This window comes from Mesocricetus auratus, unplaced genomic scaffold (assembly GCF_017639785.1).
Source record: "Mesocricetus auratus isolate SY011 unplaced genomic scaffold, BCM_Maur_2.0 Super-Scaffold_100009, whole genome shotgun sequence".
Taxonomy (NCBI): Eukaryota; Metazoa; Chordata; class Mammalia; order Rodentia; family Cricetidae; genus Mesocricetus; species Mesocricetus auratus.
The window spans coordinates 67,367,997-67,384,744 of record NW_024429193.1 but is presented as its reverse complement, the minus strand read 5'-3'; the positions used below and the strand labels follow the sequence as shown (position 1 = coordinate 67,384,744).

At 48.6% G+C, this 16,748-nt stretch overlaps 2 protein-coding genes across 4 annotated transcripts; one reads left to right on the top strand and one right to left on the bottom strand.

Annotated features, from left to right (window-relative positions):
* The first annotated feature begins 5,053 nt into the window (after positions 1-5,053).
* On the top strand, positions 5,054-13,964 carry Gpatch4 (G-patch domain containing 4). Of its 3 annotated transcripts, none has more exons than XM_005080286.4 (8): positions 5,054-5,178; positions 9,188-9,319; positions 9,732-9,805; positions 9,900-9,992; positions 10,070-10,156; positions 11,953-12,038; positions 12,270-12,320; positions 12,512-13,964. In XM_005080286.4, the coding sequence occupies exons 2-8, from the start codon at positions 9,241-9,243 to the stop codon at positions 13,272-13,274; spliced, it is 1,233 nt and encodes a 410-aa protein (XP_005080343.1). In that variant the 5' UTR covers positions 5,054-5,178; positions 9,188-9,240; the 3' UTR covers positions 13,275-13,964. The 3 variants fall into 3 exon arrangements, with proteins under 3 accessions (XP_005080343.1, XP_040608442.1, XP_040608441.1); XM_040752507.1 differs by lacking the exon at positions 5,054-5,178 and adding an exon at positions 5,224-5,652; XM_040752508.1 differs by lacking the exon at positions 10,070-10,156.
* Positions 13,965-14,070: 106 nt separating this feature from the next.
* Naxe (NAD(P)HX epimerase) lies at positions 14,071-16,044 on the bottom strand. The gene is made up of 6 exons (XM_040752509.1): positions 15,841-16,044; positions 15,644-15,752; positions 15,442-15,552; positions 15,244-15,357; positions 14,535-14,682; positions 14,071-14,326 (listed from the first exon to the last, which is right to left on the bottom strand). The coding sequence occupies exons 1-6, from the start codon at positions 16,002-16,004 to the stop codon at positions 14,124-14,126; spliced, it is 849 nt and encodes a 282-aa protein (XP_040608443.1). The 5' UTR covers positions 16,005-16,044; the 3' UTR covers positions 14,071-14,123.
* Between the last annotated feature and the right edge of the window lie 704 nt (positions 16,045-16,748).

Sequence of the window (16,748 nt, the reverse complement as noted above, 5' to 3'; positions counted from 1 at the left end):
ACCAACGCCCAGCTGAAACCCTGTCTTGAAAAACAAAACAAAATAAACCGGGCGTTGGTGGCGCACGCCTTTAATCCCAGCACTCGGGAGGCAGAGGCAGGCGGATGGATCTCTGTGAGTTCGAGGTCAGCCTGGTCTACAAAGTGAGTTCCAGGACAGCCTCCAAAACCACAGAGAAACCCTATCTCGAAAAAAAACCAAAAAAAAAAAAAAAATAAGGGAATGACAGAGGTTCCAGGAATAGGGCTGGAGCTTTGGGTGGGAAGCTTCTCTCTGCTGATGGGAGAGTCCCATAGGCATAGTCTCCACGGTGAGGAGGGTGATTTGGGGGGGGTTAGTTGAGGGTCTCAGGAGCAGAGTGACTCTACTCCCTGATCACTAAGGATTGAGAGGTATGACCTTGTTCAAGGAAGTTGATGGACCAGCCTGACTTCATTTTAGGATTAGAAACCATCTTGCTAAAAGGTCAAAAGAAGTTCATTACTGTTTTCTATAAAACTTAAATTTGAGCATATCTTGACCCATTTTCTGGAATTTGACTTCACATCTTCTACCCTGATAAGATTAGATGTCCTGCCAAATAATTTTGAGATGTTCTGCCAAATTTCTGACATAACCAGAAACTCTTAGAAACCCCCTAGCCTTGAAGTTTTGAGGCTATAAAAACCCTATTTCTCCTGTGTTTGGGGCTATTCTCTCAAGCCCTGTTTTTAGGGAGACAGACGGTCAGAAAAATAAAGCTTGCTTAACCAAAATTTAGGGTCAGTTGCCTTTGCTCTCATTTGGTGGGATTAGCAAGGTGTGCCACTGGGGGAGGTGGGCTTTGAGGTTTCAAAAGCCCAAGACAGGTCCAGTGAATCTCTCTTCCTGCAGGTCTGGATGTAGAACTCTCAGCTATTTCTCTAGTACCATGTCTGCCTGTGTACCACCGTGCTCTCTGCCATGGTGATAATGGACTAACCCTCTGAAACTGTAAGCAGGTCCCAATTAAATACTTTCCTTTATAAGAATTGCCATTGTCTCTTCACAGTAATAGAAACCCTAAGACAGAAGTTGGTAGCAGGGACTGGGGTATTGCTGTGACGGGTCTGACCATGCTGTTAGTTGGTAGATTGTGGAATTTGAGAGTTTGGATTAGGAAAGCAATTGAACACTTAAAGCGGTGTATGTGTGTGTGTGTGTGTGTGTGTGTGTGTGTGTGTGTGTGTGTGTGTTAATGGGCCATGCTAGTAGGAGCAGAGAAGACAGTGGTGCTGAAAACAATGTAGACGATGAAGGTTCAGCTCAAGAGGTTTCAGAGGAGGAGAATATTAGTAAGTGGCCTAGAGACAGTTCTTGTGTCCGGGAAAGAATGTGGCTGAGTTTGTCTTTGTCCAAAAAATATACATAAGGCTAAAGTGAAGAGTTTTGGACTAATGGCATTGGCAGAGGAGATTTCCAGACAGCCTAGTATTGGCTCTGACACGTGATTATTAGTGATCACTTTTATGTAGACCTATAGTATAGTGACTAAGACGCAGAGTGACAGTGACTAGTCCCACTGCTGGGAATGCAACACCAAAGTGAGCTAGCAGAAGTATTGGGGGTTACAGAGCACCGAAGAAAGGCGACAGGGGAAAATAGACTAATGTGCGGAACAGCATCTGGCCTGGGGCGAAAGGGAGGAAGGTCCACCACAGCCAGAGTTTCTCCACAGCATGTAAAAGGCCTTTATGCCGGGCGTTGGTGGCTCATGCCTTTAATCCCAGCACTCGGGAGGCAGAGGCAGGTGGATCTTTGTGAGTTCGAGGCCAGCCTGGTCTACAAGAGTTAGTTCCAGGACAGCCTCCAAAAAGCCACAGAGAAACCCTGTCTCGAAAAACCAAAAAAAAAAAAAAAAAAAAAAAGTGAGACTGTTAGTACTATTATAATTTTTACTGAGCACATAGTTAAGAAAGTAGGGCAGTTTTGTCTTTAGTGGGGGGAAAGAACAGGCAAGAAAACCACCCCAGCAATCTTTGGCAGGTTTTGCCATAGGCATTAGCAAGAGTGCTGATTTTTGTCATGGTCATTCACAAGACACAAAGCCACTGGTTTTTTGGAAAGGCACAAGACACTTTTCACTAGCCAGCATAGTTCAAAGTCATCTATTGGGTCTTCTCTATTACAACCATCATGACTAAATATAGTCCATGGGGAATTGGGAACCTCAATTCCTAATCCTCTTATGGTATATCCTTATAAAATATTACAGTGTTTTAAAATATATATAGCTCAGTTTCTTCAAATAGCTAAAGTGTAACAGTTAGCAAAGGCATGAGTGCCTAAACATACATCTTTTTAAAACATACATCTTAGTCGGGCGGTGGTGGCGCACGCCTTTCATCCCAGCACTCGGGAGGCAGAGGCAGGCGGATCTCTGTGAGTTCCAGGCTGGGCTGGACTGACAGCCTCCAAAACAATACAGAGAAACCCTGTCTCGTAAAAACAAAAACAAAAACAAAAAAAACCCCATACATCTTATGTCAGTTGATACAAACAGACCGATATAAACTCAGGATTTATAGGGTTATAAAGCTCAGTCATCAGACTCCTGTCATCTTAGGTCCATCCTCAGGTAGCTGCCTCAGATCTCCTGAGTCTTGGTTTTAACTTTCCTACCTTTGTTTTCATCTGTTATTTTTCCATTTTTAGGACAAAGTTTTGTCTCATTATATAAAAAAAAATCCATCCTTATTTAAAAGATTTTAACCCTTTTTTCTAAAAAACATCACCTTATATTTTATATTTGTTACATTTTTCTTAAACATATTTATTTCTTTCTATTTTCTTAAACAGGAGTTGAATCCAAGTTACAAATATGGCATGCTATAGCAAATTAAGATCACCTGTACATAGACTTTTAATTATTAACCTTTTTTTTTTTTTTTTGCTGTTGTTGTTACGAGTTTTAGGTTAACTTTTTCCTTGGTTGGAATTTTTTCAGTTTTTTTTTAAGATTTATTTATGATGTATACAGTGTTTTACCCACACATATGGCTGCAGGCCAGAAGAGGACACCAGATCTCAGTTACAGATGGTTGTGAACCACCATGTGGTTGCTGGGAATTGAACTCAGGATCGCTGGAAGAGTGCTCTTAACCTCTGAGCCATCTCTCCAACTCCCATTTTTTTCCAGTTTTTTAAAGTATCACCCTGTGGTTGCACAGGTCCTGAGAGGAAGCAAGTTTATATTTCAGCAAAAGCTTCAAAGATATCCACTGGCTTGAATGGGAGACCATTTTTGTAAACACAGAAAGAATCAAGAAGGAAAAATATTATAGAGATAGGCATTTGTAATTATATTTAGTTGTTTTAATTTATATATATAAAATTTACTTGATTTCGCCAGGTGGTGGTGGAGCATGCCTTTAATCCCAGCACTTGGGAGGCAGAGGTAGGCGGATCTCTGTGAGTTCCAGGCCGGGCTGGACTGACAGCCTCCAAAACAATACAGAGAAACCCTGTCTCGTAAAACCAAAAAAAAAAAAAAAAAAAAAATTTACTTGATTTCCCCCCCATTTGTTGTAAGGGAAAGTGTTAGTTAATGGGGCCTCCATTCAGCACGTATAACAGCATCACCATTGCTGCAGAGGTGAAGGCTCTCCCCATTCTCAGTCTTGGCAGAAACACCCAAGTTTTCCCAAAGAGCCTTTTGATCTCATAAGCCCTAATCACATACAACCAGCTGGGAGGAGAGCTCAGCCACTCAGGTAAAGGCCTGATGACCTTGTCTGCCTTAAGGCCAGCTGTGATTATTTTAATCGCGCAGCTGGAGTTACTGAATTTTTTGTTTGTTTTAGACATCTGATCTTTTTTAATCCTTAGCCGGTTTGTGTGTGTCTGCAGATGGAGGCAGACAACCTGAAAGACACAAGTATTTTTATCTTAGGAGGACTTCAAGTTGTCGATAAAATAACCTACAGACCATTAAACAGAAAGCTATAAAAATACAAGCAAGAGTATCCAGGCTTGGTGGTCAGAAACAAAGGCAGACCAACACAAGGCAAAAAGGAGTCCCAAGAACGATTTGAAGCCACACGTCCAAGGACTTTTCCTGAACAGAAACAAAATTGCCTTGCATAATGATACTAGCTTTGCATTCCATGGCGGCCCAGAACAGTCAAGGAATGCGAATTTCAGCTGTCAAGGCTGCTGAATTCCTGGGTTCTGGGGTTGGGGTGGGCAAAGAAATGGAGGGAGACTGCCCTGTTTCCATTTTGAAGCTCTGGTCCATGGTTTCCGCAGTCACTGTCTGCCCTTTGTGACAAGCTGTCCCAGTTGGGACATAATCTTGATTTTATGGCTCATTTCCCATTTCCCAATGACTCCAGGAGCCTTGGGGGGGGGTGGAAGTTAATTAAGTTGTGCTCTGGGAGAGGTTGCAAATCGAGTAGCAGGGATCATCAGAAAGGTTAAGATGAACTTGGATTTCTGTGGTGGGAGGGGTCTTAGACCTACTCCATTCTGTCTTGTGAATTTATCTAAATCAGTGTAGATACTAAAACAGAATTTTCAAATTGGGCCCGTGGTGGCTACTGTCCAATTGAGGCCAGATTTGGACTGCGAATCTAACAAGTAAGGCTGATATAGGTCTCACAAATGGAGGTTTCCTTAGGTTAGACCACAGAGAGATTAAGTGTGTGTAATTTGGACCTACGGTCGGTGCAGAACCAGGTAAAAACAGTCATCTGGAGCCATTCCTTGGGTTTCCTATAGACCAAAAGCGCTGGAAAGTAGGAGTGCGTCCCCAGACTGGGGAAAGTTCTTTCTCCTGAGCAAGTCTTGCAGGAGCTGGGGAGAGTTCTCGGGACTCTCGATTGAACGAGGTTTGCGAATACATGGAAAGCTCCCAGAACCATCGACCTGACAAGTCTCACGTTGAGACAGAGGGTCTCCCCGAGCCCTGAGACCTAACCAGGGAGCTTGCGCCGAGAGAGACCCGGAACCGAGGTTAGAGCCTGTGCTTCCAGCGACTGAGAGGAGGAAGCTTGCGCTTAGCCGGGAAACTACCCAGTTTCCGTGGCAACCAGGGGGAGCGTGGCCTCTGTCCCGGCACCTCTATGGTTTTAGTGTCCTAGAAGGACCGAAGAGCACTTCCGGGAAGATGGCGACACCCAAGTCGGGGTGACACGTGCTTCCTCGGAACGCGCACTGAAGGTAAGGGGTTTGCTTTCCCCGGGGGCGGGAGCTGAGGCGAGGGTCCGCCAGTGGTTCCACCTGCTGCCTCTGCGGCTGTGGAAAGGCGACGGCCAGCCCTCTAGGCCGCTGCAAACGGGTGGCTCTTGAGCGGGGACAGCGCCTCAGCGTGTGCTTGCAGCGTCTGCCTACGCCTGCCCATTGCAAGGGGGTGAAAGCGATTCCGGCTTGTGGCAGTCGGTTCAGAAACGCTGAACGCATTCTTGCCGCAATTGTCAAGGGCTGGGAAATAAAACTTGTCTCCGACTTCCGGGGAGTGTGGCTTCGAATGGCTGTGTCGAGGAATGGGATGTGGGAGCAGGCGAGAGCGCAGCGAGCTGGAAGAGCCCCAGAGTAGCAGCTTCTGAAATTCCTCTCCACCAGTCCTGGATGTCCTGGCCAGTTTGGTTTCAGCGAGTAACTGAAGTTTTCAGTGCCGTTGGCAGGCACAGAGAGGTGACCCGCGTACAGCAGTTAATAGCAGGCTGGTATTGAGTCGATGCGCTACGAGTGTGGAGTATGACGGTTATTATTGTTAAAATAATCAGAGAATTTCTGAGAGATGGCAGTTTTAAGGTGGCCGCAGTGTCTAAATTTTACTTGTGTTTCCATATCAAGAAGCAAGGTAGCACTCGGAAGAGAGAAACAGTCAGGTCGTTCAGCCAGTAATTAGATCCTGTCTCAAAAACAAAAGGGGTTTTTCTGTTTCTGTGCTCAAGATTCAGCTATCACTTGGGCTTCGCGTAATCATCCTTCCTAGTGGAAAGGTGGATAGAAATGTAACTTGTCCTGAATCTGCTCCTCTTTATACCTGACATGCCTGCCACCCCCACCCCCCTTAAAAGGCTTTGTGAGCTCTGCTGGCTTTTAGCTATGCAGAAGAAGTTAGAGAATGTTCCCAGTCCCTAGAGTACACGGGGCATATTCTCTCAACAGAGCAATGTTGTCACTCATGTGGTACCTGGGAAACTTTAGTCTGTGCAATCAAAAGAGAGGACAGGTGACATGGAGGATTTCTGAGTAAAGAGTGTGACCTCATGGGCCTCTGGGAAGGTCTCAGCCCAAAGGGCCCTGCCTGTGTCACGATTTGAGAACTGAATTTACCTGTCTTTTATATCTGTTTGAGATAGGGTCTCAATGTAGCCCCTTGTCTGTCCTGGAACTCAGTATGTAGACCTAGCCTCCCTCACTGAGATCTGCTGGTCTCTGTGTCCTTTGCATCACCACGCAGGGCTGCCGGGACTGCTCTATTAAGTTTTAAGTGCACAAGTGTTTTGCCTGCTTACGTGTACGTACATCTGATACATGTCTGATGTGGGGAGTTGTAAGCTGCCTTGTGCTTGCTGGGAACCAAAACCCTGTCTCTTCAAGAGCAGCGAGTGCCTTAACCATTGAGCCATCTCTCCAGGCCCCAGACCGTCGTTGTATGCATCTCAGTAACCTCTGTAATAGCCTTTAGTCAGCCATCCTGTGCACTAGCTTCATTGCTGTGTCATGAGCTGCCTCAGATTTAGTGACTTCATTCAATTAATAAATAATAACCCTGAAAAGAACCTGTGTGTGAGGGTGTTTTGCGGGCTTGTATGTCTGTGCCACATGTGTGCCTGGTTCCCTGAGGAGACCAGAAAAGGGTGTCAGCCCCTGGAACTGAAGGCTGTGAGCCGCCATGTGTTCGCTGGGGATCAAACCCAGGTCCTCTGGAAGAGCAGTCAGTGCTCTTAACCACTGAGCCATCTCTCCAGCCTCTGGGGCTTTCTGCTGGTTTGTTTTATTCAAATGTGTGTGAGTGCATGTGTGGGCATGGGTGTGTGTGCATATGGAAGCCAGAGGTCAACATCAGGCCTGATTTCTCAGGAATTTTTGTTTTTTTGTTTTTGTTTTTCAAGACAGGGTTTCTCTGTGGCTTTGGAGGCTGTCCTGGAACTCACAGAGATCCGCCTGCCTCTGCCTCCCGAGTGCTGGGATTAAAGGCATGCACCACCACTGCCCGGCTAATTTCTCAGGAATTAGCTACCTGTTTTTTGAGACAAGTCTCCAAAGCCCTGGAGATCTTCCTGTCTCCCTCTCCCAGCACTAGGATTACAAGTGCACACCACTGTGCCTGACTTTTTATGTGGTACTGTTGATTTTAAAGTCCTGTCTTAAACTGCTGGCCACCTTTTATCTCCTGGCATCTTACATTTTGGAGGCGTTATGTTGCCTTGGTGTCTTGTGTTCTTGAGACTTAGGCCTCAGGAATTGAGTCATTGGTGGAATTTATTCAGTGGGCTGGAAAGATGGCCAGGACTGCTCTTCCAAAGGACCTGAGTTAGCTCCCAGCACCCACATGGTGGCTCACAACCTTTTATAATTCTAGCTCCAGAACATCTAACACCCTCTTCTGGTTTCTGAGAGCATTGTATGCACATGGTACACATACATGCAGGCAAAACACTCATACAACTAAACTAAGCTAAAGTGCAAAGAAGAATTGTTTCTGAAAACATCTTTATTCTGTCAGAAGTGTTTCCAGTGTTCAAGAGGGCCTAGGCTGTTGTCGTGTTGAGGTGTTGCTTTCCTCTGCTAGATCAGGACATCCAGCTCTATCCCTGTTGCTCCCCTGAAACTAGAATATTGTCTGTACAAACAGTACAAAGAGTAAGCCTACTATGAAGTACAGTAATAGCCAGGTAAGCACCAATCATTTTAGGAAGTAACAGAACATTGTGCATAGGGGGAAAACCCATGGTAAAAACGTGATTTAGTCTTGGGTGGCAGAGGAGTAGGGAGGAAATATATCGAAGAAGGGATGGTAGGCTGGGGTGAGGCCCTCCCATTGGGGTAAAGACTAAAGGCTGACGGAGAGGAGAAAGGTTGAGAAACACAGTCATATAACCAAGAACAATCCCAGCTTCTGGGAGAAGGCCCTGTAGACCTGGCCAGTGTGTGTTCTCTGTGAGAGAGAAGGGGAACAGGACAGAGCTGGTTAAACTAACACCGGGTATCAGAGAGGAATGTGGGGAGGGAGGGTGTGGTAAAGAGAGTATGGAAGCAGTCTGGCTTTAGGTTGGCTTGCTGGTTCAGTCTTGAGTTTGAGTCTCTCTGAAGTCAGCCTTTGGGAGCTAGTGTTACAGTCATGGTCTGAGCGGTGTTTCACAGCTGGAGGGTTTCACAGTGCAAGTGCTGGGCCTGCCCGGTGTGGTTCCTGCATGGTCAGCACACTGCTTGACGTGTGTGTGTGTGTGTGTGTGTGTGTGTGTGTGTGTGTGTGTGTGTGTGTGTGTGGTTCCTGCATGGTCAGCACACTGCTTGTGTGTGTGTGTGTGTATAAGTTCTCCCTGCAGACTCTGATCCCACCAAGTTTCCACACCAGTGACTAATGATCCAAAGACCTTTCCCCAAAGTCTAGAAGCTCCTGTGTGTCACTTGCTATGTTGCTGTGTGTTTCCCAAGAGTGCAGTCCATAAAAGGGGGCCATTTTGAAATGGTGTTTAGGGCTGTTCTAGCAGTGCCGGTGAAAGCCTGGGATCTTAGCACCCGCTGAAGCGTTCTTGTGTAAATCTGTCTCACTCTGCTCTTTGAAGTGGACAGCCTGTGGAAGGCAGTTCTCTTCCTTCTTCCACTGAGTAGGTCTGTAGGTTCAAACTCAGGTCATGGGCTTGGCAGGAAGCACCTTTCCCCACTGATCATCCTGTAGTTTAGGAGCCAAGGCCAGTCAATGGTGCTGGGAGTTGAACCCAGGCCTCATGCAGGCTTGGCAAGCATTCTCCCTACTAAAATAGCCATGGCTCACACTACACCCTTTCTGTTGCACTCACTTAGGGTCTCATAGCACAGGTTACTGCTCAGCCTTTCTATTCAGTTGTGGGTGATATGAACTTCTGATCCTCTCGCCTCCACATTCCAAGTGCTAGTATTATACGTGGGGGTTGAAACCTGGGGTTTTAGGAATGTCACACAGGCGCTCTGCTGTCTAAGCTGCATCTCCAGTCCTTTCTTTTCCTATTCATAGGATGGTGCCACATCTTCCTTAGTGAGAGCCTGAGGACAGAGCCTCTGTGCACCATGAGTGTCACCCCAGAGGTCAAGAGTCGTGGGATGAAGTTTGCTGAAGAGCAGCTGCTCAAACATGGATGGACTCAAGGTGTTCTAGGGCCCTTCCTTGTCCTCCCAGCTCCCTCATTTCCTCTGCCCCGTGTCAATTCAACCAGAGGAGAAACTAGTTTAAAGAGAAAACCTTAGAAGCATAAATTTTCTGGCCTAGCTGGAAAAGGGGAGAATGGATGAGATCCTCATTCTTGGATAATGGGAGTAGTGAGGGACAAGTAGCTGGCAGACTGAAGGAGGCAGTAAGGAGGAAATATGACAAAAAAAAAAAAAGATTATCCCGGGCCAGACAGAGGCCCGTGTGGAGCAGCATTAGAAATAATGGAGTGTCACAGATTTCTGAAGGGTACAGTGTACCTAGTGATCAGTGAAAGGAATAGCAGTTGGCCCAGGAAGACATGTGAGGGCTCAGGGCAGGCTACAAATTAAGTCATTCACTTCCTCTACAGGCAAGGGTCTGGGCCGGAGAGAAAATGGCATCACCCAGGCCCTCAAGGTGACACTGAAGCAGGATACCCATGGGGTAAGCTGGGAGGTGATCACATAAGTAGGAAGGGACGCCCATGAGGGCCGGTGGGCGGTGCTCAGACTGACTTTCATTTATTATTCGCCTGGAGGTGGGACACGACCCTGCCAAGGAGTTTACAGACCACTGGTGGAGTGATCTCTTCAACAAGACTGCAGCCAGCTTGGTAGTGGACACAGGGAAGGTACGAGCCTGTCGGGTACATCTGGGATGGGGCAGGGAGGTACAGCATGTTACTTCCTCACTGATGCCTTCCAACAGGATGGAGTGCAGATAAGGCGCCTTTCCAAGGAGACCACCCAGCGCAATCACCCCAAGTCCAATTTGCTGTATCAGAAGTTTGTGAAGGTACCCGAGTAAGAGGTTCAGCTCTTTACTGCTCCCTATTTCCCCTGGGTCCTGATCAATTGCCTTGTGTGCCCAACTAATTCCCAGAACATCCTAGCCCACCAAGATCCTGTGTCCAACCTCACTGTGCTTAGACTAAGGCCCATGCCTCCTCCAGAATGGGGATATTAAGGGTCCACGGGCCCTGCCATCTGCGAGGGCAGCACTGAGCAGTAGAGGGAGAGCCATCATTTAGTCAGGAGCTGCTGGCTTGGAAGTGTCGGTGTCTAAAGATTTAGGAGCCAGAAGAATGCTGAAGGTTACCTAGTCCGTCTTTATTCTACAAGTGTGCCCAAAAGGCTGGAAAGTGGGTTGCTGATGAACCTACAGCTGGCTAGTAAAGGCAAAAAGAATAGAACCCAGGCTCCCCAGCTTCTTTCACTATAGCTATAGAAAGCCAGCAGTTAGTGAGCATAGACTCTGTGCTTGGCGCTTCCCAAGTTAGCTAACAACCCTTCCCAGTTTCTGCATCTGTTGGCATCTACTAGTTCAGACAGTCCTTGCCTCTAAGATACTCTGCCTCTGGTCCAATTCTGCACCGCAGTCAGTTGACTCTGTTCTACAAAACATCCATAGGGTTCTCTCCAATACAAATCGTATCATGAGCCTTTTTGTTTGTTGTTGTTTTTCAAGACAGATTCTCTGTATAGCCCTGGCTGTCCTGGAACTCACTCTGGCCTCAGACTCAAGAGATTGGCCTGCCTCTGCCTCTGGAGTGCTGGGCTTAAAAGCACGCAATACCACTGTCCGGCTCCTCCCTTTTTAATGAGATTGACTCCATGGCCCGTTATGCTTCTTGTCTCTCTCCACCTGTTCTCTCCGGGGCAGAAGCAGGTCTATTTCTAGAAGCTGTGTTCTCCCACCTGCCTTTCTCTGCCACTTGTTCTGCCTTTGCCATTTACCTGCTAACGTTTCTTGACTTTCAGATTGAGATAATACATAGCACCTTCTAGAAACCATCCCCAAACCCTGGCCTGAGTTCTCTATGGGACAGGCAACATTCATCTAACTGTCCACATAATTACATCTGGACTGGACCCAGCTCATTCTTTGTGTGCGTGTGTATGTGTTCACATATATATGGGCTCTTACGTGTGCAGGTACTCGTGCATATGTGTGCATTTAGAGGCCAGAGGTTGACATTAGGCACCTTTCTCTATCTTATGTACTGAACTAGGGTCTCTCAGTTGAATCCACTTGCCAATTTGTACAGTTTAGTGCCTAGCTAGCTTGCTCCAGACACCCCATCTTCACCTCTTGCGTGCTGGAATCACAGGTGGGTAGCCATGCCTGCCTAACATTTGTGTGGGTGCTGGAGATCTTGCACATCAAGTGTTGTTACCAGATGAACTGTTTCCCCCCTGAACCCATTTGGTTACCATTCTACTCTACCCTGAGCTACATGGCCCATAATAGGTTCTGTTAATCTAGCTAAACAAAAACCCTGGCAATGGGAGTGCTGTCTCTACTGTCAGTTACTAGCACCTACTCCACTATGAAAACTTACCTTGGAACACTTCCCTGATTGTTCTTCAGTCAGCCTGCTGTGAGCCAGAGAGGCCCTGGCTGCCCCCTCCCAGTAACTGGCCCATCTCCTGTCCAAATTGAAACATGCAGGCTGCATGGCTCTGCAAGGGGACAGTGGTGAGGGCTGTCAGATTCACTGGGCGCTGAGTTCCCAGGGGCTTCTGGAAGGGAGGAAAGTTGGTAATGGTGTTGGGCTGGCTTCATCCATCTCCACGATCCTTTTCCCCCAGACAGCCACACTAACCTCAGGTGAGGAGAAGCCTGACAGAGAGAGCGGCAGTGATGATGACAACCATGAGCCCAAGCCTCCAAAGATGTGAGACTTTATTTTGTACTGAGGGCGTGTGGGAGATGCTTTGGGATCTTAAGAGAATGAACGAGTAAACCTAATGCTTGACTGGGCTCTTGAGGGAGGGAGGGTGTTGTAGAATTAATTAGGTTGTGATAATCTTTGTATTCTTAGTACTGCAAAAAGCGCCGGGTTTTGAACAATAGTGAAGATGTACGTTTTAGGACCGTCTGTTTGACTTGTCATCTGCCCTTACAGTCTGACTGATGAGATGCTACTCAAAGCTTGCGAGGGGCGAACAGCACACAAGTAAGTTGTGGTTCCTTTCGGGTCTCCCATCTCCTGCCTACGCTTTAGAATAGCCCCTGCCACCTCCCAAACATTTTTCTTCCAGGCAAATCATTCCTGTTGTCGAATTTGTGTTTCAAGTCAGGCAGCTGCCCTCCCTCTGTCCCCAGCTTTCTATGTACTGTCCCTACTGACTTGCACCCCTCTCTTAGGGCTGCCCGGGCTGGAATCACAATGAAGGCCAAGCTTGCTCGCCTGGAGGCCCAAGAGCAGGCTTTCCTGGCTCGGCTCAAAGGCTCCAAGGACGTGGACCCCGCTCCACCACAGACCGACAGGGAGTCCTCCCACAAAAAGAAAAAGAAGAGGAAGCATAAAGAGGAGGAAGAGGCCGCAACGACTGAAAAGAGTGGAGGTGAGGAGCTCCTAGAATACGCTGACCCTCGGAGCTTCAGGAAAAGCAGGAAGAAGAAGAAAAAGAGGCGGGAAGACGAGAGAGAGGGGATGGCGGGAGGAAGTGGGGAGGAAGAGGCTGAAGGAGCAAGTGGGCCTGGAGAACTGAGCACAGAGCCACCTGAGCAGTCTGCTAGGAAAAGGAAGAAAAAGAGGCGGCGGCCCCATGAAGAAGAGGGGAAGATGGACGCCTGGGATGAAGGACACAGAGGCAGGGCGGGCAGGCCAGAGGCAGTGGGCGGTGGAGCAGACACGCACCCATGGAGAAGCAGCCAGCAGCCTCAGCCGTGTGGGGAGGAAGAAGGGAAGGACGGCCTAGCAGAAGGAGAGACAAGGGTCAGAAGAGGCAAGAAGAAAAGACAGCAGTGCCGTGAGGAGGTGGTCTCAGATGTGAGCAGTAAAGATGATGACGGCAGGACTTGGGAAGCAGAGAATGAAGGCGAAAGAGATCAGCCACATCCAAAGGACAGAGCAGGCGCCAATGCTCACCAGAGAGGCAAACAGAAGAAGCGGAAGAGGGACTGAAGTCTGCAGTGCAGCTCTGCTGGCTCCTTGTCAGGGCCGCCTTCTTCACACCCCTCTGCAGACAGCTCAGGACAGCCACAACACTCACCGCGAGTGGAGGGGTGGGTGTCTCCTGTACAACTTCCTGTCCAAAAAGAACAGACCCTGGTGCCCAGCAGCTCACCAGCTAAAGGGCGGTGGGAAGAGGAATCAGGATAGGGACTCTATATTTGAAGAAGTCTCTGCTAAATGTCTGAAAATGTAGACTTATGTGAAAGACTTTTTTTGGTTGGTTTTTTTGAGACAGGAGTTCTCTAATATAGCTCTTGCTTTCCTAGAACTCACAGAGATCTACGTGCCTCTACCTTAAGAGTGTGGAGATCAAAGGCCTGTACTATCATACCCTGCAGACTGTGAAGATTAAGAAAAACAAACATTTAGCTGTATGGGCTGGGTTAGCCTTCCAGACTGCTTGTTCCTAATCATGCTTAAATGAGAGCTAAGGCCCCAAGCCTATAGGTCATTCCCAGTTAACATCATCTCCAGCATGAGAAGGTCTGAAAACACTCAGATGGCCATTGGAGACCTTTGAAGAAATTGTTTCTGTTAACCTTTTGGGGTCTTGCTACAATGCTTAGCTGAGATTAGAGGTGTCATCTACCTCCCTGTGTATCACAAATAAGTAAGAACCATTCTTGGTAAAGGCTATCACACCTGGTGTAGCAATGGAGTTATTTTCCATTACTTGCCAATGCCTGGTCTGTTTCCCCAAAGAAAGTACAATCTACTGACAATTATTAAGGCCAGAAGACTCCAGTTTGAAGAGAGAAGGTACCAAATCTTTATTAGAAAGCTGCCCACCCACCTCCCTTACTGTAGACGGTAGACACACTCTGTGTCAGGGTAGGATGGCAGGTTCAGCTGGTACTTCTTTTCTAGAGCAGGTGGTACAAAACGGCCCCCCAGGTAATGATATCGGCCAGCAAAATGGGCTGCAGACTTCTTGGGTGCCGTCAGTGAGATGAGTAAGTCTGGTTGGATTCCTCCAGGGTTTCCCTTCTCTACATCCCATCCTGAAGAGAGAAAGTAGGATGAGGAAGTACAGAAGGCCTAGTCCTAAAGAGGGAAACTCCCAGTCCCCACTTGAGATGCTCTCAGGGCCAGCATGAACTTTGCTCCCCAGCCTAACGTGGGGCATGGAAAGGTACATTCAGATTATTTTAGACCTGATCTACAGTGTGGATCAAGAACCCAGTCCTCCAACCGCCTGGGTCCCAGCACCTGAGGGAATGTCGATGCTAGCAATGGGCACAGTAAGTCCACTCAGGACACTCAGGATGCTGTGGAATGGCTCCCGAACGTCACCCTTGAAGCTGAAGCCAAAGATGGCATCCACCACCAGTTCATACAGCTCGTCGACCATCATGGGCTGTGGGGGAGCAGGAAGAATGTCAGAGCTGTTGTCACATAGGGAGGACACCCACAGACCATTGTTTCCTAAAGTGCAGCGAGTAAGGCCACTCTGAATCCAGGCATATTTTCTGTCCTGCGGCCTGCCTGTCTGCCAGTGGGAAGGGAGGGGCTGACAGTGTAGGGGAGTCTGAGACTGGAAGCCAGAAGGGACCGAGTCTGTCTTAGCTTTGCCTTGCTCCAATTCTGAGATGCTGGGCAAACCGTTTCTCTGCGTGTCAGTATCTTCATCTACAGAATAAGTTAGTTCTTTACATTGCAGATTTCCCACCCCTAAATCCATGCATTTACAGAAAAGGTTTAGGGTGCGTGGTAGGGGAGACAGCTGACTGCAGAGTAGGGCTGCCTAGAACGTCTAGTGTTGGGAAGTCTGGAGCACACAATATGGAGGGGCTCCCGCACCACTGCTGTTCAGAGAGCAGCTTGTATGGCAGGCAGACATTGGGCAGGCCGGCTCGGTCTGAGAGCAGAAGGGAGGGGCAGAGCAGTACTTACTGGGGAGATATACCAAGTCACCTACCTCTGGGGGCATTTCACTAAGGAAAGGAATGTCCATTTTCTGACACTGAGTCACCAGCCCAGTGAAGAGTGGCTTGTTAGGTCTTTTGGGGTAGTAGACAGTTGGCTGGTAACCCTAGATGAAGAGGAAAGTAGCCATTCAAATCTCTGCTCCCTAACTCCTTGTAACTTTCCACAAAGACTAGGTTCACATACTCACAAAAAGTTTGAGGTGTCGCGCGCAGACCAGGCCGTCCCCTCCGTTATTCCCGGGGCCACAGATGACTAAGACTGTCGGGGGACTCTTGGTCATGGACGAGGGAGGATACGCCTGAAGGCAGAAGCGCAAACGACCTGGCAGTCACCGCCCCCTGCTCCACCTCCCGCCCCGTTCTTGAAAGGCTTTGCACTGCGCCACCTACCTTGGCAATGGCGGTGGCACAGCTCAGCCCGGCCAGCTCCATCAGTTGGTCCACGCTGAACTGGTATTCGTTAAATAGCTCCTCGTCCACGGCCCGCGCCTCCTCCTGACTGAGGGAAGCGCCGGCCTGAGTCGGCCGCCTGGGTGCCGGGGGCGCGGCCTGCCCCGCCCCGCCCCCGTGGGAGAGCGCGGCCGTACCTCAGGTACTTCACCGCCGCGCTCGCCATGGTCTCCGAGCTCCGGGGCTGCGCTCCCCACCAGGCAGGCCTTGCACGGCACACACTCTGCCGGCCTGCGACCCGGGGCAGGCGCGAGCCCGCAACCAGCAACCCGAAACCCAGCAGCGTCCGCAGCCCGGACATTCGGCACGCAGAGTGCCGCCTGCCCGGCGCATGCGCAGGGCCCGCCCGGCCCCCAGCGCCGTTTGCCACAAGCCGTGGGTTCCGAGTTCCAGGCGTACCGCGCACTTTGGTTCCGCCTTGCATTCTCACCTTTCGCCCGCTCTCCCAGAGTTCGTACCTATGTACCGGTTTGCTATGCTCACTACGTGGCACAGGCTGGCCTCGAACTCAAAGCAGTTCTTCTCCCGTCAGCCTCCTTCGTGGGATGCTGGGATTATGCGCTTGTACCATCATGCCCAGCTCGATTTTAATTATAAGAGAATCATCCCTTCTAAGGACCTTCTGCTATGCCTATTTTTTTATTTTTTAAACCCTTAAAAATATGGGGGTTGGGGGTGAGGAGGCGTGCACATGTAGAGTTCACAAGATAATTTGTGGGTGTCCATTCTCTCCTCCCTCCATGTGGGACACAGAGATGAAACTCGGTTTGTCAGGCTTGGAAGCCAGTGCCTTGCCCTCCGAGTCATTTTGTGGGCGCCTACCACGCCTATTTTACTTATTTGATGTAGGAAATAGAATTTGTCAAGCAGTGATAGTGGCTGGATTTAGATTATTCATCTAGTTGTGCTTAAAATCCAAGGCTCCGAGGTCTTATCCAACACCCCACTAGCTTTATTTTCTGATTTCACTAGTGTGTGAGTGGCTTCACTTTTACATGTTACTCAAGACTCCTTACAGAATTGCTGGAGAAAATAGATTTGGTGT